This window comes from Parambassis ranga, chromosome 9, assembly GCF_900634625.1.
Source record: "Parambassis ranga chromosome 9, fParRan2.1, whole genome shotgun sequence".
Lineage (NCBI taxonomy): Eukaryota > Metazoa > Chordata > Actinopteri > Ambassidae > Parambassis > Parambassis ranga.
In genome coordinates this window covers 8,613,557-8,634,858 of record NC_041030.1, presented here as the reverse complement: position 1 = coordinate 8,634,858, position 21,302 = coordinate 8,613,557, and the positions used below count along the sequence as shown (strand labels likewise).

The 21,302-nt window shown below is 42.2% G+C and overlaps 1 protein-coding gene across 4 annotated transcripts in view; it reads left to right on the top strand.

Annotated features, from left to right (window-relative positions):
- The first annotated feature begins 8,883 nt into the window (after positions 1–8,883).
- tcf7l1b (transcription factor 7 like 1b) overlaps positions 8,884–21,302 on the top strand; it is a 29,584-nt gene continuing 17,165 nt past the window's right edge. For 2 of the 4 annotated variants that reach the window (XM_028413367.1, XM_028413366.1), the window contains exons 1-3: positions 8,884–9,783; positions 9,900–9,969; positions 10,051–10,178. In XM_028413367.1, the coding sequence (XP_028269168.1) occupies positions 9,598–9,783; positions 9,900–9,969; positions 10,051–10,178 (384 nt within the window). In that variant the 5' untranslated portion in view covers positions 8,884–9,597. Of the gene's footprint in view, positions 9,784–9,896; positions 9,970–10,050; positions 10,179–21,302 lie in introns of all 4 variants that reach the window. The other 2 variants (XM_028413365.1, XM_028413364.1) reach the window with 1 other exon arrangement.

Sequence of the window (21,302 nt, the reverse complement as noted above, 5' to 3'; positions counted from 1 at the left end):
TGTGAGTCATTGTAGGGTCAGACTAAAGAACAATGTATGAAACTAGAAAATAGAAAATTTGAAATTTGAATTATGAATGAATTATTAAATCCATTTACTACCAATTATAGGTGACCACAACCTAGCAGAGAGTTGATATAAACACAACCGTCACCACTGCAGCAGTTTTCGACTTAAAAGTATTGTTCAGAGTTCAGACGCTGTAGAGCAGGATTGACAAGAGAACTGCTACAATCTCTGACATCTGGTCCCAACAGTACATTGTGTAGCTTATCTGGATGATCGTCATGCAGGTTGGTTGGTGGTTGATAACACTGACTGTGTGTATCTCGCTTATGGGCACTGCCATGTTGGAAAAACATGCCATCTAGGATCAGCCTCTACTGTGCAGCAGAGGCTGAGAGGTGAAGCACTGAGCCACTAGCTTGGCTGCCCTGTTGGCAGGAATCGAGATGTTTTGGCCTCACTTTTGGGGAACTGTCGTGCCGTCCGACAGTCGGTTCGACCATTTGGATGATATCTATACTGGTTACAAACACCAACTGCTCACATATGGAGGCATTATGGAAGAGTACTGGCAGTCAGCAGTTAAATATATGAAGTGTGCTTCTGCTTGAACTCTTGTGTTTGTGTGTAAAACAGAAGTGACTTATTTTGTAAAGATTCTGAGCAGTAGTGTTGAGCTGTGGAGCCTGTAGTCTGTCCTGTGCCACAGGAATGGGATGAGTATTCCCTGGACATTCCCAGGGACACATTTATCTTCTTTATGGAGCCAAACTAACTGGAGCATTGAGCAACATTCCAGATGATTGTTACGTTGCATTTTATTAGCGTTTTTCTGTCTTACCACCAGCTACAAAAGAAAATAAAAAAATCTTTGTAATGAATGATTTATTCACTTTTTAATGTACCATTTGTGTGTGTGTGTGTGTGTGTGTGTCCACAAATACACTTCGTACTTAAATACGTACTTGAGCAAAAGCACCACTAAAGATTTGTGTTACTCTACCGTTCTTCACCTTGTTCTTGTGTGTTTGAAGACGTGAAGAGCTGATGTAAGTGGAGAAAATAATAAAGGTAACATGAGAGACAAGAGTTTCAGCACATGGCCATCTTCATTTTTTAACCACAGGCAATTATGAATATAATGCTCATAGTTTGAGTTACATGTTATGAATCTTCCTGGAGGCCTGACCCTCACCTCGCCTTGCCCCGTCATATCAGGTTAGGACTCATACTGGAGCAGGGACGTGACAGCTGGAAATGGTTTGAGGCTCTCTGGATAGTTTGTTTTCAGAGCACGCTGCAGGACTGGACGAGAGACACGTGTAGGTTAGCCTTTGGCTGTAGAGCTTATGTGCCTCACGGTGATAAAACTGTTGCTGTGAATGATATCACTGTAAAATCCTGCACTGCAGCATTTTGAGCCGATGCTTGTAGTTATCTGTGAGTATGATGTTCTGATCTGAGATGTCCAGGTATCCCGGTAAACGTGTCACTATTTGAACTAATTGGCCTCCCCTGCGTTTCGAACACTTTGACCTGTTGGGGATTCATTTCCTGGCCTGTTGTGTTTCTAAGTCTGTGACTGGGGTTTTTCTGGCATAATTTGCGTTCACACTTCCCAATCCTTCTCAGATGGTGGGGCGCTTTTCCTTTCTTTATGACCAAATAAATCTGACTGGTGCCAAAAAAAAAAAAGAAAAAAAAATGGGATTAAAATTCCCCGTTTGCTGTCTTGAGGAGCCCAGCTGCACTGCACTGTTTGTTTTCCACAGTGCACAGTGCAGCTGCAGAGTCGAGCATTATAGAGTGGTGGGCCAAAGCATAGCAGAAATGACTTATTTTCATTGGCACGTACTGTATAAGTAAGTGATAATTGCATTGTTGTATTAGAAAGTCTGGTTAATTTTAATATTAAACATGCCTTCTGTTTACCTGCAATGTATTCAAGGTGGTTTTCCTCACTCAGAAGACTTCTTTTTCTTTCTTTCTTTTTTTCAACAGTACAGTAATAATAACCACAGTTATTTCAGAAGAGACGCTGTACCGGCCACACTTACTGTATTATATACATGACTGACAACACAAACACTGACTGTCGCCAGAATACAAAGAATGATAATAATCTAGATGGTTTACAGATGATGTAAACTAAACAGAGTGGCACATATGGTTGTTTAGTTATGCTGACATTATTTAACAGACATACAGCAGTCTATTATTACAGCGTTCACAGTCAGTCACACGGTGGAGAGAGGCAGCGGTGTCGATGCACACAGTGATAACAGGGAAGAAATGTGGTGTAGCAGGTAAGACATGTCTGTGAGCAATATTATCTGGGCAAGGTGATTCTCTGCAAATGCTCTCTGAATGTAAATGAGCAAAACTGCCCAGCAGGTTTATAGAAGCGCCCTCTTTCTCAGTTGAATACGATCACTCAATACCTGCCATGACCTTGGAGCAAAGTTTACAGAAGAGGACACAGAGCTGTGTTTTTTCTCTTTGCTAAACTATCCAAACCAATCTCTCACTTTTTTTCCTCCTTCAAAACGATACACTGTAACATACACATATTAATCTTCAGCTCTTAGTGTCCAGATATGTTTGATCAATATGTTCTGCTCCAGCAGTACTCTGAGTGCACAGCAAAAACATGACACCTGGTTTAACCTGTTTATTAATAACAGCATTAAAATAGTACCAGGAACACACACTTTCCAGCAACTGTATTTATTCTGTCTTAGGTCACAAAGAGGGACACACTTTGTACCAAATCAACCAAAGAGCTTACTAATAATACTCTAAATAACAGGCACTCTTTATCCACTAACTATACATACAAACACATAAGCATACACTAAGTGTAGATGTTGAAGAATGAGGAAAAGGTTGTGCAGTTACACTGTGAGCAGGAGATTTATGGACCGATACACAAAGATGATGGTTTCCAGACCCCGAGCATTATTCTGACAGATTGCGTACTGGACATAGTCAATCTATCAGCTGTAAAAGAAAAAAAAACTGAAAGGCAACACTAATAATAAGTAATCCATGTGAAAAACAAAAGCCTTGCTGGACTGGGAATAACTCGATCTTGTCCTGTGGATACTCACGAACAAAATCCAGCAAGGACGCTAAAAATATGCAAAAGACTTGTGGTGCAGTTTCCCAAGGCCAGAGAAAGGAAATAGACTGACAGTTTCTCCCTGACCCCTTTACTACCCCCCTGTAACCTCCTAACAACCCCCACGGGGGATCCTGTCTCTATGTGTAAAACAGACAGTCAAAAAGCATCCTGGAAACTTAAGAGCACAAAAACAAGGGGACGTGAGGAAGTCCAATAAGCTTGTATGTAGAGGACTCAGTCAGGAGATAATCTGGAGGCCACACAGACCAGGCGCCAAGCCTATAGAGCCTGAAAGCTCTATGGCGCAGCACAGCAGCGTGGTCATTGTTGTCTTTGGAAAGTAAGCAGCTCCATCGAGGCCGGTGGTGTGAAAGCCACCTCTCTTCTTGAGTGTCTGCTTCAGACCCTGTTGTTGACATACAGGGCAGGTGCAGCTGCTCTCTGCTACTGCAACACACACACACACAAACACACACAGAGCTTTTTATGTCACAAGACAGGGTTATATGGACAAAGACAAATCTACCATTTTCTTTAATATCTCTGCAACAATCAGCGAGGGGCTGCTGAGTTAACACAGGGCCCACAGAGATGAAAACAATGGCTGGATTCTTCGGGCTTGAAGATGGCTATGGGAAATGGCAGGGATGCCAGGGCTGATAAGTGACCGAGAGGCTCGAGTTACTTCCAGCTGTCTGCTGCCATGCATGCCTCTGCGGAACGTATGGTTCACACATAATGCAAACCATTTCATTTGCGTAATGCTCATAAAAATCTGGCAGACGTATTAAATAAAGTCAACAGCCTCTTGCTTGGGCAGGGTTTACATCACGGGAACTCATCCCCAGTCCTGTGAGGAGTGGCGTAATGCATCCTCAGCTGCGAAAACACAGACTGTGAACTTGTGAGCGATAATGTTAACTGGATCAATAAAACTGTGGAACATCAGAAAACCTGGATGCAGCATCTGGAAAGAGTCTGACTCAGGTTTTCTAGACAATTATGGTAGTTAGATTGTAGAGCCGGACATAGTAAATAGTGTCCATGAGGACCTGTTGGCATTGTTAGCTGTGCCATAAAACTAAGATTTCCATATAGACACAGCAAAATAAAAATATATTTGTCTGGTTAAAATTATAGGAAATTAAAGTTAATATAAAATCAAGCCTGTAAACTATTACTTTTTAAAACAGGCTGTGTTTTTTTGTATGCTGTAAACTGAGTTACACACACACACACAAACTAGCGCCACACTGCATTAGCATCACCTCAATACCAGTGAGGGCCTCTTCCTGTCCATTTGGAAAATATAAGTACATTTTCAAGCTGCTGCACACTCCAAAAGGAGAGTGCTTTTGGCAGGCTTTGAAGTTCTCAGAAATAATGCTCCTTAAAAGCATCCTCTGCAATACAGAAAAACATGAACACGTATTTCAGACAAGAGGTGTGAGTGAGCACTTCTTAGCAACCATGTAAATCTGCACTGGAGGACATGTTTGATGTTTTTTTTTTGGTCAGTTACAGTCTCTGTGCAGGAAGCATTGAGTTATGTTAATTTAGTTTGCATCTTGCCGAATTAAACATTGACATAATTTTTAATTTGATCGTATAGGAGTACACGACGCTCATTTCACAAAGTAGGATTTGTTCTTTCTTTTTTCTTTTTTTTTGGTGGACAAACACTTTCTTGTCTTGAAAACAGGACTCTGCTTGAAAAGGATACTACAAATGCAACAAAACACCAGAGTGAAGGAGAAAGGCAGGAATAAAACTTTGCAACCCAGTCTTTTATTTTCCCTTCTTTGCACAGTTTAGCGTTTCAGTTACACCCTTCAGGCAGTAAAAACTGTCATCTAATCATATCCTCACACAGTCTTAAATGCCATATACGCCCATACCAGCCTGGAAAAGGGGACCTTTCTGTGGATTAAAACGGATATGAGGTTATTTTTGTGAGATCCATGATTGCATGAGGCACTCCCATCCAGACTTAGTGTGATGACTGAGGAGGTGAGCTAATAAGGCACAACAGTGATGTAAACGTGTTGTGTAAATTCATCTTTAACAGATCCTGCCCTTTGTCTGAAAAAATTCTAATGTTTAGTTTTACGACTTATGTATCTGTCAATTATTGATCATGTCTGTATGAGGGATGATTGACAAATTTGTGAGCTATGTTAAAAAGAGCCAATTGTAAACATTTTTAGCAAAGTCTCTTCTTTACTCCAGCTGTTGTTGAGTGTACGGATCTGGTGTCTTGTATTTTGTGTCATCATCACTGTCAGAATCATGACCACTGAGCTTTCCCCCTCTTATCTTGCTGTAGAGGCAGCCGTCTGCGGGTGAGTTAGGTGGATGGTAGATGAGTTCAAATCCACATATCTTGATGGCAGACATCGCCGCTGTGGAATTGTGAGCCGGAGCATTGTCCCGGTGGAAGAACACCACTGTCAGCCTCCCACGCTGAATCTTCTTGAGTTTTTACCCACAGCTGTCTCAGTTGATCAGTGTAGTAAGCCCCTGTAATAGCGTGACCCTTCTCCAGGTAGTCCAGAAGCAGCACTCAGGAAATAGGGGGGGTCACCATCCAGCTTATAGACTTCCTTTGGCTTCCTTGGATGCTCTGAGTGTTTCCACTGTTCTTTCATCTTTGTTTTGAAGAGACGGATCCAAGCCTCATCTACACAATACTCTGAAGAAATCTCACAGGATCCAGCATCCAACTGCCAGATGCACCAGCTGATATGTTGGTCATTTGGGGTTTTGATTAACTTAATGTGCGTGTTCCTCAAAGATATCCCTCTCTGTGCCAAAGTAGTGTTGATCTGTAGTGAACATGCCACTGGTCTTGACAATGTTCTGACAGTGTGAGTCTTGCAGGGCAGAGGTTATCTTCCATGCTCCATTTGCTATGTTTGAATTCAGCAGCCCACTTCTTTACCATGCTGTAGGACTTCCACCAAGTCTCTGTCCTTTTTTGTCCTGTTATTAACTTTGAACTTTAGGCATAATCAACATTTTATATCATACAATGATTTGAAAACTGAATTAGTCTTTTTTTCTATAATAGCTACAGATAACGTATCTTGTATAATTTGTCATGGACTGTAATCTTTGCTGCATTTTTTGAAATTCATTCTGTTTAAAAAATAAAGTGAGACATCCTGCGTTGCTCTTCAGATTAATGAAAGAAAATGACTTCAGAGACACTAAAGTGAGACCTAAATCTCCTTAAGTGAGATAGATTGAAGCAACGGTAGCACATTGTGTGATCTGACATGTCCTCCACACACTTTAACTAGTATTATTAGAGAACTTGACAGGATGGGTTTGGCCTGGCAAGACATGTTGGACACACTGCAGCAGATCAGAGAGAAGACAAGGGAGCTGCTTTAACACCACTGAAACAGTGCGGGGAAAACGTGATGAGGAGATGGGAATTACTGCTGAATTAAGCACCACTTTGATTGGAAACTGATTGACCGATGGTTGGCAAAACATGAAAGGATGACCTTGAATTCTCCAAAGCAAGTATGGATTGGCACGCAGCATCTCTCTCTCTCTCTCTCTCTCTCTCTCTCTCCCACTTCCTCTCTAACCATCTATCAAACACACACACACAGAGAAACACACACATGTGTTGGCACACACACAACTGCTCCATATCTGCTTTTTCACACTCTCTTTAGCGAGAAAAAAAACTGAACACACAGTCACGTACGACATGCCAGAGTTGAGAGAGCAACTTCAAAGTAAGGCAGATGCAGGGACAGCACCCTCTGAATAAATTTTCTGGCCACCAGTCGATCTGCCCCCAGGCTAAGATTGTGGCTGTTCGCATCTCTCCTGACCCTTCATCAGCTCCCAGTTAAAACCAATCCCACTCCAAAAGAGGCAGTCAGAGGGAGAAGGAAGGATACATTTAAAAAAAAACAGACAAAATCTTCTTTCACGTGTTGCAGGTGTGAAGAAATTAATTTTCATCAAATGCAAGCCAAAGCAGCTGCAAATCAGTGTCAAAGGTACCAGAAATTTATCATCCTGTAAAAAAATGTGAGTTTGTGTCCACAAAATATTCGAATGAAAAGGATTGTGCATGACCTGTTAACAATAGATATTGATTTGTTTTTTGAATGGGTTCATATAGGTGTTACGACTCAATGTGCTGTCACAGCACTGCATGCTGAAACCTAAACAGTGTGATTATTTAACAGATATTCCTGTTGAGCAACTGCTTATGCATGTCATTATCATTTTTTCTGTGTTGACTTGTTTTAATATTTGATTTCTTTATTAATCATTCATAAGGCTATGGTGCATGAGTACTGAATAATTGTAATTACACCTGCTGGGACCTACACAGTCCATTATATCCTTTGCATGTCATACGTTTAGAAAAAGAAATCTATATTTTTTAAAAACAGTAGTGCTTCAGTGTCAGACTAAGCAGTTGCATCATATATTTATAACAAAATCCACAGCTAGCCTCAGCATCATGTTATATTCTCTGCATACTGTAGCAAAAAAAGAAAGAAAAAGAAACATGATTGTGCAGCCCTGAGGGATCATCTGTGTTTTCTGTGTACTATCAACATGCAATTCATACAAGATGCAGAATGCAATGACAGTATATAATATGTTGCTTTTAAATGATACACACAATGACTAGTGTACACACACACACACACACACACCCAGTAGGAATCTGGGGATCTAATGAGGTCCGTGGAGACACTGCCGAATTGTCAGTCAACCCTCAGCTTGCTGACACACAGTCAACAACATCAATGACTTCTTTTCTCAAACAAGGGAAGCCTGTCAGATTGCATCAGAAGCGAAGTCCATCGGCCTGAGAAAGGTGAGGACAACATGAGGTGTAAGCAAATCTTCCAAAAGAATAAACTTGGAAAACTTTGCAAGGAAATTCTTTTATAAATACTTCTCTTGTCATTGTTATGATTAGGATTTATGTGCAGGTCACACACACACACACACATAAAAAAATGTTGCAACCACTTCCCTTGTTCTTCCAAGACTGCTTGCAAAACCAGGCCTCCAATCCTGTTCCTCAAATCAACAATGGGGCAATGTGCATGAGTACACACACTCTAACACACACACAAAGAGAGAGAGAGAGAGAGAGAAACATGTTCTGCCAGAGGAGGCCTGGATGTTCAGAGTCTGGTTGCCTCACTGTCATGCCTATAGTTGTGCCATAATAGTCCACGCTTATCCCGGGCGCTTTGTCTTTTCCAGCAGTGTATTGTTTAAGGACGCACAGACGTGCAATTTGCGCACAAGTGTGTAATTATGAGTTTGTCACTAAAACCTGGCCTGTCATTTTCACCCAGATCGAGGCAGTGTGGTCTCTGGTGCCCGCCTTAACAATACTGGAAACATCAGCTGGTCACAGCGCATGATAGACTGCTGGCCAAGTTTATTTAAACTAATAAAAACATAATGAAGGAGGCGCATTATATGGGCTGATTCATGAGGGTTTATTTCACAGTGACACGAAAAGCCATGGCAACGGGAAAACTAGCAAATATTAATATTATAAATAATAATAATAATAATCATTATTATATATTTGTACGTGTCTTTTAGTTGGAACTTTTAGTTCCATAGTTTGTGTGCGTCGGTGGCTTGAGGGTTAAGAATAGCTGATCTACATGCTGGTGAATGAAGTGTCAGTTTTCAGCTCTAACTCCTCCTCTACGGACGGGCTGCGCTTTCTTCCACTTGAACAACCAAGTAGTTTTCAGAGCGCATTCCCCGGCAGCAATGTGGAGGGAAAGGGCGACCACGTCCAGCTGAATTTTCTTTCCTTTTTTATACACATTTTGTTTAATTTTCTTTTCTTTTACAGAGTTATGAACTTTTTGTTTGTCCAGGAAGGCATCCGATCGTTGGTTCTTGGAGAAAGAAAGCGAGTCACAAGTGAAGAAAACTGCAGCCTGACCGTCTCGTGTTTTTTCCTTTTTTTCAACTTGAGCCATTGTTTTCTCACACATGGATATTAGGAGATGAAATCGGACGTGTTGCTTGGTCTCGAGTAACCCCTTGGACGCTTGGGCTGTAGTTTATGCGGTGTGTAGGAGGGAGAGAAAGCCCCCCATTCCTCAGCAGCACACAAAAAGTAGAGACACACAGGGACCACAAGTTGTCCACAAGCTGCGAAGGAGGCGAAAGTTTGCCAAGTTGCTGCGCATCCGGCCACTGACGCCAGACAGTCATCGATTTTCTTTTATTTTTTTTTAGCAGCGTCGCTGTTGTAACTTTGACTGTGGATTATGATCGTCATGGAGCAGAGGATCACGTTCAGAGGATGAAAAAGGAGTTTTGGAACATGAACATTTTCCTGTAGTTACTCCGGTGGCTCGATTGGACTACACTGATCTGATAGAAAAAAAAGTCAATTGTTCATTGTTTCCCTCATCTTCGATACTATCCACTGCTCTGCGAAAATGCCACAGCTGAACGGAGGTGGCGGGGATGATTTGGGGGCCAATGATGAGATGATATCGTTCAAAGACGAAGGAGAGCAGGAGGAAAAGATCTCCGAAAATGTCTCAGCGGAAAGGGATTTGGATGATGTGAAGTCCTCCCTGGTGAACGAGTCGGAGAACAACAGCAGCTCCTCAGACTCAGAGGTGAGCACACTGCGCGTTCAGAAATGATCAACACAGTGCAGAGCATTCAAAGAAAATGTGATTTAATGGCGTTCAAAGTTTCCACAGTTTCATGTGTATTTATATTCTTCTAGCAGGCAGAGAGGCGCCCCCAAACCAGAGCTGATTCAGAAAGTTATGAGAAAACCAGAGACTACTTCAGTGAAGGTAAAAATAAAAACAGCCTCTGTGGTTTGAGCTCCTATCGCGTTTGTGCCTTCATTAACTGACTTTTCTTGCTCCCTGCAGCACTGAGAAGACAGCAAGATGGTGGCTTTTTTAAGAGTCCTCACTATCCTGGTTACCCGTTTCTTATGATCCCAGACCTCACCAACCCATACCTATCCAACGGTTCGCTGTCTCCCAGTGCAAGAACAGTAAGTGTCCCTGTCCATATGTTGCTTTCTTTATGTTTTCTTTTATTCTGTCGCACTTTGCAAAAGAAAAATTAGAAAAAGAAAGAAACTTTGGCCGTGCGTAAAAGTTCCCAGTGCACTGCCAGACCGCCATATTCCCTCCGAGTGGCCTCTCAAGGAGTACTAACTACTTCTTTGTTCTTTTTGGGGATATAAATTTCTCCTTGCCACACACCGTCGCTAAGACTTACACGTGACAAGTTCTTACTAGTCACAGAGCTCATGCACTTTCTTTTATTTTCGAATGTTTTTACAGTTTCCTTACAGAAAAAACAATGCAGTGCTCGTGCACAGTGACCTCGCCTCTCTAAAGCTTGTGTTATTCTCTTATAGGGGCTGATATTTTACATTTTATTTTGACATTTGCACTTCCTCTTGAGTGCTTTCTGTTCTGTACATTACTGCGTTTCTCTCCATTCACAGCCCACTCATGCACACATACACCGTGAGTGTTCCTGAAGTTGTAATTTACAGTAATAACAGTGTAATAGCTGGCTGTGACACACTCACTCACTACAGCAGACATTGTCCAGAGACAGAGAAAGCCCAGATAAAGTTGACAGACTCAAGCAAGTGTTGTTGATGCAGAGCTTGCAATGCTTCATTTACTTGTTGCATGGTGGCGTCACACCAGTTGTTCGGGAAGCTGTAAACTCATTTATTGTTGGGGGCTTGCTTGCTGTTTTTTTTGTGTGTGGTATTATTTTTCCAACAAGGATCACATTAACGGCTGACACTACAATGATTCAGTGCCTGCTGGCAATGATGCAGATATTATTAATTAAGACACGTAATCCTGCTGTAAGGTCAGAGAACATGTTGTGTATCGATACTGATTCCAAACAAACAGGCAATATTTCAGCAATAATTTAACCAACAATATTTGAAATGGTGACCTATTAAATTGAATTTTAATGGGGCTATGTAAACTTCCTTGAAATAGTCCCTGCAGGATAGCTGTGTTCCTCCAAGCTCGTCCACCCCCCCCCACCCCGCCGCCACCCCTCCAAGCCTTGTCACATCCCCCTCCCCAAAAACAAGTACTTTCGTTAAGGCCTGGCAGGCATCTGACTGAAAAGATCCCCCTACGCCCCCCCTCCCCCCTTTTCTGTCTCCTTTTCACTGTTCCAGGCCCACTCCCCTCGCCTCCCCTGTACCTTCCATTCAATTAGAAAGGCGTTAGTTGACCATTGTTATTCTGAGCAGTCTTGATGGCTTCATTGGAGGTCTCCATTGGGGCTCATTAACTAAATGGCTACTCTCCTCACACTATGTGATGCACGCTACCTTGTAGTTTGTCTGTGTTGTTAGTTTTGGCCAACAGGAACATCGTAATGAGGAAGAGGAGGTGAACCATGCATCATAATATTTATTTATTTATGTATTTAGCAGGAACCAAATCTAATAGTCCTAAAAATAAGCTCTTTGTTATCTAGAATCTGCTTTGGTTTGTCATTTAAAATAATCTCCTCTTCCTCATGTTGATATCCAGGAAAACAAAGTTGAAAAAATAAAAAAAATGGTTTTTGGCAAAGTAACAAATAATTTAAGGGGATTTAAATGGTAGACGTATAATCCTACATATTAGGAAAAAAAGAATGGGGTCAATAGGGCAGAGTGAGCTGACTGTGTCAATCATCACTGTGGCAGAAAACAAGCAGGCAGACAATGGCTGGCATACTTAGCAGACGTCTTTGGTTCTCCATGTTGCACTGTGCGTTGTGGCTTACGTGACTGATGAGCTCAGCTCAGTGCCTTTTTTGGCTTGTATTCTGGGAGTTGTTTACACCTGTGGATGAATACAGACAGATTTACTGAATGATATTTACCAGCACACACACACTCTCTCACACACGTCTGGCCAACAGCTTAGTCAAACTAATGAGGTCTACAGTTACATTCATTGTGCATCATCTTGATATGCTGATGGGCTCCAGAGATAAAAATTTGCCTACAGGGAAACTGAATTTGTGTTGTCACCTCTCTGGTGCCTGCAAACACTTTATGATATTGTGTGGCTTGGAAAGCCCTGCTGGTACTGACAGATTTGTTTTATAAGCGTGGTGGAGCACTATGTGGTTGTACTGGTGCTGCATGAGACACATTAAAGTTATGTCTCTCAAACACATCATTAATACCAGGCAACAAAATCCACACAGTTTCCATTTCCAGGTGGAGCACTGTGGTTTCATAGCTCTGAGCGTAAAGTTAATATTTTTTATGTTGTATGTGAGGTATTCGTTTGCTACATTTCCTGCATGCATGCCTTCAGAACTCCCCCTTCTGGTCTGACGACGGGTGATACCGCTATCTGTAGCAATGTAACGCATTTATTCCATATGAGATGTTATGCAGTAATTTTACTCCACTATGTGCTACACGATGAAGTATTTTGAGTCTCAAACTTGTTAAAAAAAAGTTTCGATGTGGCAACCCTATCATGAGCAATGAGAGACAGGCCTACATGGGATCAGCACAGAGTTCCCCTGAGGGCCAAGCATAACTGATTTAAAGCCTGCTCAGAGCTGACATTCCGCTGTAATCCACCGAGAGCTGAGGAGGTTTTATGTTTGCAGAGATGTTCCACCAGACTTCTGCCTGCTGTGGGGTGCAGGGCCAAAGCAGTTTTTTTCTCTCCTCCTCTTTACAAAGTCAGCTCATTGTTTGTCAATTCACTGATTTGCATTGTTCCCATAGAGGCAGCCTAGTGCCAGATTTAATTGGGGAACACACTGCTCTGCTTGACGCCACCTCTTGTCACCTTCATCAGCACTTTTAGATAACTCTGCTAATACATCATCATCGTCACTAAAGAGTGAAATGCCTCTTGTGTGTGAGAGGTGGCGAGTAAGCGCGAGCGAGGTTAGCCGCTTAAACATATCTTCATCAAATATGCAGTGGGACACTCGAACTCCTGAGCATGATTGTTGAATAGAAAATTGTTTGAGATAGAGATATGAATGGTGAGCTTGTATAAGTCTGAACATGTCAGTGGCTACGATTGCATGCCTCTCTCACTTCTTTTTTTTTCTCCCCCCCTATTCTTTCTGTTGCTTTTGGTGTCTAAAACTGTGCAGACAAAGAAAAGTCAACACAGACATTGTCCCGCTGAATAAAAGGGCCTCTCCCTGCATAAGCAAAGCCTGTTTGTGTGGAGGTGTCTTTTCATCAGGTGGCTCACTTGGCATTTCACTCACCTTGTTGCGTATGTGAGTGTGTGTGTGTGTGAAAGAGCAAACATGCAACCATGCACGCTGCACGTTTGTCTGTGTAGAGTCTGTGAGTGCGGTGGGGTGAGAGGGTTGGGGGTGGGGGTGGGGGGGTTAGGGAGGGCGCTCAGGTGAGGTTGTGTGGACATTTTGCAACAGAGGGAACAGTGTGCAGCACTCACATTCTGACAACCCTGAGAGTTGTATTCCTGAATGTTGGCGCGCAAATATTTTTTCAGCCAAGCGCTATGTCAACAGAGGGTAACATTTTTTGACTAGGTTTATAGTTTTTAAAAGATTTTTTCTTCAAAGGCAAACACATATACATCACTTCGGTGCCACTGTTCAATTAGAAAACAGTTCACAAACAACCGCAGGAACTCCCATCACCGCGGCCTGGAGTTATTATTACTTTAGATGATGAACAGTGCTTAAAATTGGGAAAATTTGTTGAATAAAATGTGATGAAATAATTAGTCAAAGAAACATTTCCATTTAATGTTTTTAAGCTGTTGCATTTTAACAACTATGTTTCAGCAGTAACTGTCTAATTAGTGTGTATCGCTATACCTCTTTCCATGTTTAAACCACTCAACACCAAATCAGTAACTTTTTATAATCCTCAGCAACTGTTTTTTATTCTTTCTTTTTTTGGAACATGTATCAGGCATTTCATTTTCAGACCTTGGATTGCTAACATCACTTGCACAGAACTGTGTGAAATGGTGTCAGTCCTGGGCTGTATCCTTCCCTCTCTGGTCTCTGTGGAAAGCATGAGCTGGCGTCAATTCCTCCCGCTACCCCATAGCCTGCTAGTTCACTACCTAACCCACCCACTCGCCCGCCTGACATTAGAAATTCTGTTTATAGCGCTCTCAGGCTTCTCGAGCGCCGGGCCCATCAGGAGCATCGCAGCACCCTTTGAGGAAAGGATAACCAACATCTCCCCTCTCAAGCCGCAGACTCCCCATGTTCAGTGACATCAATGAATCCCTTTGAAGTGCCAAGATGAATATGTGTGCAAATGTTTTTTTTATCAACTTATGTGTTTTTCTCATTTGCTATGTTTGGCCAGAGCTCCCGTGCAGTTTGGTACATTGCTTAATCCTGGTGAAAAAAAGTGAATGCTGTGTTTTGAGTTGGTAGACATGGTGAAGGTCTCTAGCACACCTGAGTTCACTCCAAAGTCTCTGCTTCTTTCGATAAGTTCGAGATGTATTATTGACCCTCGTCTCCACAGCCTACTGACAAAATAACTCCTGTTGCAGAGTTAGGTGGAAAGGTAGTTAAATAAACAAAAAAAATCTGCAGGTGTTTACAGAGGAAGCTGCTGGTCATGTCTACACATGTCCTGACGTTGAACAATTGCAATCTGAATTTCCTCAGAGGAGTTTCTGATTCTCAAAGTTCAACCATATTTTGAAATATTTTTGACTAAACATCTGTTAACTATTGAATATTATAAAAGTAAGATGAGTTTTACACGCTAAAAAAAACTGATAGATGAAGAGCTCGGGGGTGGGGACCTGTCTTATGTGTATTGTGAACACCAGCTTAGTCATGTCTGCTGAGGAATTAACCTGGAGCCCAAGCAGGGAGGGGTGGGCCCCTGAATTTGTCAGGAGTGCAGTCACACTCAACAATATGCCTTGAAATTTCCACCAGGGTTAATAGTTTAAATAATTCATAGCCTAACCTAAAAGTTGCTTAAATCCTTTTCTCTTCTTGTTTTTAGTGTCATCATCATGTTATAAAATGAATATAATGTCCATTAGTCTGAATAATTACATATTTAGAGATTTGGGCCCCAAAACAAACTACAATGATTTTTTTTCCAGCAAGCTAGATTATTAAAAGAAAAGGCACATTATATTTTCCAAAATTTCACATTTAGAGTGCGGCTTACTCAAAATAAAAAAAATAGATTCTAACAAAGGAACGCCGTATTTGGTTGTCTTACCAATGAATTAAGTCATTTCAGATGAACTGATCCTGAATATTTCCTTACTTGCAGCCATATTTGTATCATACTGGTAGGCGGTGGGTGTGGTGACAGTAAACTGTATGTTGGACTGTCCCATATAAGTGCATGTGGCCCGTTCATAACCATAACCACTACTGTTCTGCTCACATAAAGAAATGTTTTCCTTCTATAATTGTACCCTAAATGCTTCGCTCCATGCTAATAAAACGTGATTGTACAGCAGGAAGAGAAAGAAAAAAAAAACTCTAAACAGGGTTTCATCAGTCTGGTATTCCAAGCAGCTGTTTTCAGTTTAAGCACTGCAGGCAGCAGGAGAGGGAGAGAGAGAGCAGGCAGGAGGAGAGATTGTTGATGAGATGTGGTGGTGGGAGCATAAACTGGGGCAGATACGGGTGCTGCTATTCCTTTTGCCTGTTATCCCGAGGTGGGCCGGCTTCCAGACCTTGAGGCACTCACTTATCTGAAGGGATTCTGTCTCCCACAGAGCACAGCCTCTCTGTAGACCACAATGCCTCGCCGTTCACTTACAGTCACAGCCCAGTCAACAAACAGCAGGACACTATCAGGTTGCACACATGTAGCATCAGTACTGCGAGGATTTAAATTGGGACTATAGCTTCATGCAGGACATAGACATGCTCCCACTCTCTCTCTGCACAGGGCCTGTTAAAGGCCATGTCACACAGTATGTGTGTCGTATCAGTGAGGTTGTAGTGGTCATACTAAATTAAGAAGTGGATGGATATCCTTCCAGGCTGAGGTTAGTTGACAGCGAGCGGAGCAGCTGTTCTTCTTGTTGAGGTTATAAATCAGGTTCGCTGCTTCCCGCCGAGTTTGACCCGGTTGTGGTGGAGCGGGTTTGGACTTCTGGTGCGGCTTGCGTCCCCTGACGGACACATGTCACGTCAACACATTGCACCTGCATACACGTGTGGCCTGTTGATAGCTTTAACTAATGCAGATTATTACTTTACAAACAAAGAAGAAAACCTCTCTTTCTGTTTGACATATTTAAAGTTGGAGCATGGATATACCTGTTAATTCATAATAGAAGACAAACTTACAGCTGTACTCAGTGATGTATAACTGATGAGACTGACGCGCCATCTGCAATCTGAATTTAGCTCTGCCTCTAAAAACAAGCAGTGTATGTAATGGATCGTATATGTGATGGCATAAATCTTAAAGGGAGCCATAGAGACTTATCCATGTTTATGCATTTATATAGTCAGAGCACGCTGTTTGGATATCAATTTTTTGAAACTGTATTATATCAAAAGAATATGTCATAACACAATGCAAAAGTCAGTCTAATCCATTTTATTCTCTCTCTACGGTAATGAGGTCTGCAGGTTGCCCTCCTTTGATCAGCATTTGCTGCATACTGAGGTGCCCACTACCTGCAAACAGTCATTTGGCTCTCTTTGGTCAGTCTGGCATGATGTTGCTTAACTGTTAGCCACACTTCAGGCTAGTAGCTAGCAACAGTTACTATTATAAAGGTGTATTACAGCTTCAGAGAGAAACAGTGTGAGCCTGAATCTATTTAAAAGGAGCTGGATTATTTATGCAATGCTATCATGTTTATATATAATGCTTGTATCAATATTTGATTTTAAACTTCACTTCTATTGTTAATATACTACCCGAGCTTGAAATAAGGCAGTAGTTATTTAATTATTAATCTGAAGTGTCATATTGATACAACAAAGAAAAGCTGTTACACAAAATCTCCTATGTTTGACAAAAATGAATAAATGAATTAGTTTTTAAAGTTAAAGCAAAGCAGCATGAATAATAAAACCAGCATGGAGGAGTATACGTAATCTCCATTTGTTTGCTCCATATAACACACTGACCATGAGATTAGGCTGTTTATCTTAATATTGATAACAACGTAACCTTTGGGTGCCCCCTTTTTTCCCCAGTTACCCTCATAAACCAATTGTACTTGTTAAGAAGTCACAATGTTCTGCGGAGCATCAAAATTCAATTAAAGCCGAGCAAAGGCACAAGTCATCTAAAATGTGTAGCCTCCTTATCTTGGAACAGACTTGTGGATTCCTGTTAGAATGAAGAGCAGGAGCAGCAGAAACTTCTGATGGCCTGAGGTTTTTCACGTCGGCCACAGGATATCACTCTTTGCTGACCTTATCTGCACAATTAAAAATTATGAGGTAATGTTCTTGATTAGTTATGAGTAATGGCTTTTATTGAGGGCCTTGTGCTCAGCAGACATAAGACACTCTTTAGTGACAGCGGGATTTCCCATGCTCCTCGGCATGATTAGGTCTCTTTGTTATGATTTGGTGTACGTTTTGATAGGGAGGGCCGTGTGTTAGGTGAGGAGGTGAATCTTGTGGCGGATGATAATGATGGATGTGGCAGGGTCAGATGGCAGCTCAACACCTTCGCTGGTAAAATCCCACATCCATTTACATGGCTGGATACCAAATCCCTACAAATTCAACTGCTTCAAATTTAGAGTAGCTACATTAGGAAAAAAAGATCTAATCAACCCTATATGACACGGAGTAGGCCAAGGAGCCCTTTTGTTTGATTTGTTGGAGGGGCTGGCTATTGGAAATCCCTGAAGCAGGCTTTAGGGGCAGGTCTGATTCTCGTGTGAAATGGGAAGGCTCTATAGCTCTCGGCTGACTTGACTGAGGCTGTATGGGTGTGTTGGCAGGGGGAGCGCCGGCCATGAATAGGGTCTTTGACTACCTCAGACTTGCCCTGAAAGGCAGGACAAAGACCCTAGGGCAACGGCTTAGAGCCTCACAGCTGAGCTACAGAATGCTTGGCCCAGTCTTCCTCCCTCCTTGCCTGATTTAAATACTACAGTGGCTTTCAGCATTCTGGCGACGGAGGCTCGCATTCACCGCAGCACATTTACCATCAACTTTTCTCTCTGTTTTTGTTTACAGTATACTAATGCCAGGCCTGTTTACGTAATCCACTGTACAGAATCCAGCAGAGGTGCTGGTGGAATATGCATCAGCAACTCTTAAAACCGCCTGAAGATAGACTCATGTTGTTCATGAATTTATTTTACTACAGACTAACTATTGGCATATGTGCGCACCGCTGCTAATCACAGCTCTGCTCGGAGCTGTTAATTACGGAGCAAGATGGAGATATTGGCACAAATACAAGCTAAAACTTGATGCTCACCTCTAATTGCATGATTGTTTTTTGACAGATCTGTGTCACTCTTCAGCTTTGGAAAGTTGCAGGAGGAGAATTCATAGCCATAAATCTTTTCTGCAGAGTTAATAGGGCTATTTGAGTCCTGTCCAGACACTCTCTCCCCACAGAGTGTCTAGTTTCAGATGTCACTCAGAGCTTTGTTTGCCCCCCCACCCCCCTTGGGTGAAGGGTTAGAGGTCAAGGTTCAGGGCCAGTTGGCTGAGTGGCCACAAAAGCCCAGGCTTTCCCCACAGCACATCCGATCTCTTCGTCCACACCAGCCTGCAGCCACAATGAAAGGATCAGTTTGCAACATTTGTCTTTACTTATTATAACCTAAAATTATTTTTGACTCATGTCAAGAGTTTGATTATAAGGCTATAGTTCACAGTGAGCTTATAAAGCTGACCGGAAACTTTAACTGTGGAAACTTGTGTAATTATTCAGTTACAGTTTCAGGTTACGTGTTGCTCCATTATTACCAGAAAAGCTCCCTTTTAATTTGTTTACTTGCAAAGTTTGTGTTCTTCTTTTGTCAACATCAGGAATTGCACCTCAGCAAAATCTCACACTGCATGTAAAAAAAAAACTTTCTTTGTTCAAAACACCTCCAAAGTTTCAGCCCCCACCCACAATCTCAACTTTTCTCCCTGCCCCACCACCACCACCCAAACATGTCCTCCAGCCAGGTTTATTATGCCGTTTCACGCAGACCAAAATTGCAGCTGCATGGAGAACAATCTGGAGCACATTAGCTCAGGCGCTGTGATTTATAAATTGTTTCTCAGGCCATAAATCCCTGCTGTAATTGTGCACAAGCACCCCTCTCTTTCTCCAGTCACCCCTCCCTCCTCATTCGCTCTCTCTCTCTCTCTCTGAGCAGCTTACAGTCCTTGGGTTAACATTTAATTGTTTGCAGAAGTGTGCAGTTTGGATTGAGGAGAAGTTTGTTGCTTTGTGTGTGTGCAGAATCTCTGCTGGCAGAAAACAGCTCTTTATGAAAGATAAACTGCTGTTTTTAGGCCGTTTGTAAAACTTTTTTTCTGTCGTGTGGTGCTCGGTGAGGGACCTGAACATTATGTCTTTTACTCCATGTTTCTGTGGTTCATGCTCTGCATTCCTGAATACTGTGTAATTGTAAAGGGGCCTCTCCTAAAGTCTGTCCCTGGGAATCTGATATTTACAGCAGCCCCTGATCGTAATCACCTTGCCATTCTCATTAGATTGTATTGAGACTGAAAGATAGCAGCAGCTGGATACGCTGTCCAGCCTGGAGGTCTCGGTGGTCTGGTTAATGTCATGAAGTCGTTCTTGTAAAACTGTAACATCCTATATAAATCAATGCTAGTTCCCCTGAAACATACCTCTTTAATCAGAATGTGTAAAAGGTGATTTACGTAGTAACAACAATGACAAATCATATTCAGTATTCTAAAGCAATTATTGTTCCCTTGCTACTCCATTGTTTAGCTTTAAAGAGACCTGATCAAGCTCAAATAGGAAGAAGACCTCATGACCCAACCTCATCCGGCCTTGTGATTTCTCCGTAGCCTCTCTATCACTCCAACCCTGAAGTCATTGAATGAGACTGAAAAATTTACTCTTTACAACAGTTTCAGAGCCCTGCATGTGAATTGAATTTATAGCTGAGCCTATGACTAGTTCATGATTTAGCACTCAATATATATCGCTGTGCACTGCATGATGAAAACGAAGCCTCTAAGATTGCGAGGAAATGACTTTTACAAATGTTTCAGGTGTAAAAATGTGCTGGCATCCCTCCAGACCTCCCAGCAGTCTGCTGACAATACGCATAACTAATCCTCAGGAATGTCATGGTAATTTTGTGCTGTGTCACACATTGTAGATTTGAGGCTGCTTTTGTAAATATTTTCTGTAGTAATAGTAATTCAATCATGTGTAACCTACAGTGTTTTGTGTGGCAAATTAGTTTTTGTTTGTGTAATCCAGGGTGCTAACATGTACAAAACAAGGCAGAGAAGAAAAATATGTGTTGTTTTTTTATGTATTTGTGTTAAATTTCCAGGAGTCGCTCTCTAGGTGCAACTGTTGAAACACACCTGTGTGTGTTTGTGTTGTAGTAGGACAGAGCTGGAGTGGACGTGTACAGTGGAGTGAGTGGGGTTTAACAGTGGGGTGATAGGGATGTCAGGTAGTAAAAACTGAGATGAGGCAGGGCCCAGAAGTCTGCGGGGCCTGGAGATTTGCGCCTTTGCGCTCAGCAAACATGGAGGCATCTGCAGGCAGCTGTGTGTGTGTGAGAGAGAGAGAGAGGGAGGTGGGTGGGGGGTTCTGCCGCGCCGCCGCCACTGCTGCTGCTGCTGCTGCTCAGGACAGGGGGTTGGGGGAGTGGAGCTGGGTGGTGGTGTTGGGTGGTGGTGAAGAGACAGAGGGGGAAGGGAGGGGGGTGGACTTGCAGAGTGAACACAATCAGCCCTCTGTTTTCATAAGACTTGTGGTATGTGAGAGCAGAAACAAATGTGTTTAATTTAGGCTCTTTTTTTCCCTCTCTCTCTCTCTCTCTCCCTCTCGCCTTCTCCACTACACCCACTTATGCCCACCTCAGTTTTTCAGAACTGACTTTTTCCTCTTCAAGATGCTTCATTGCCTCTCCTGCTTCTGTCAGCTACTCTTAGGAAGTTTAAAAAAAGGAGCCAAGGAAAGCTAAAAAAAAAGAAGAGA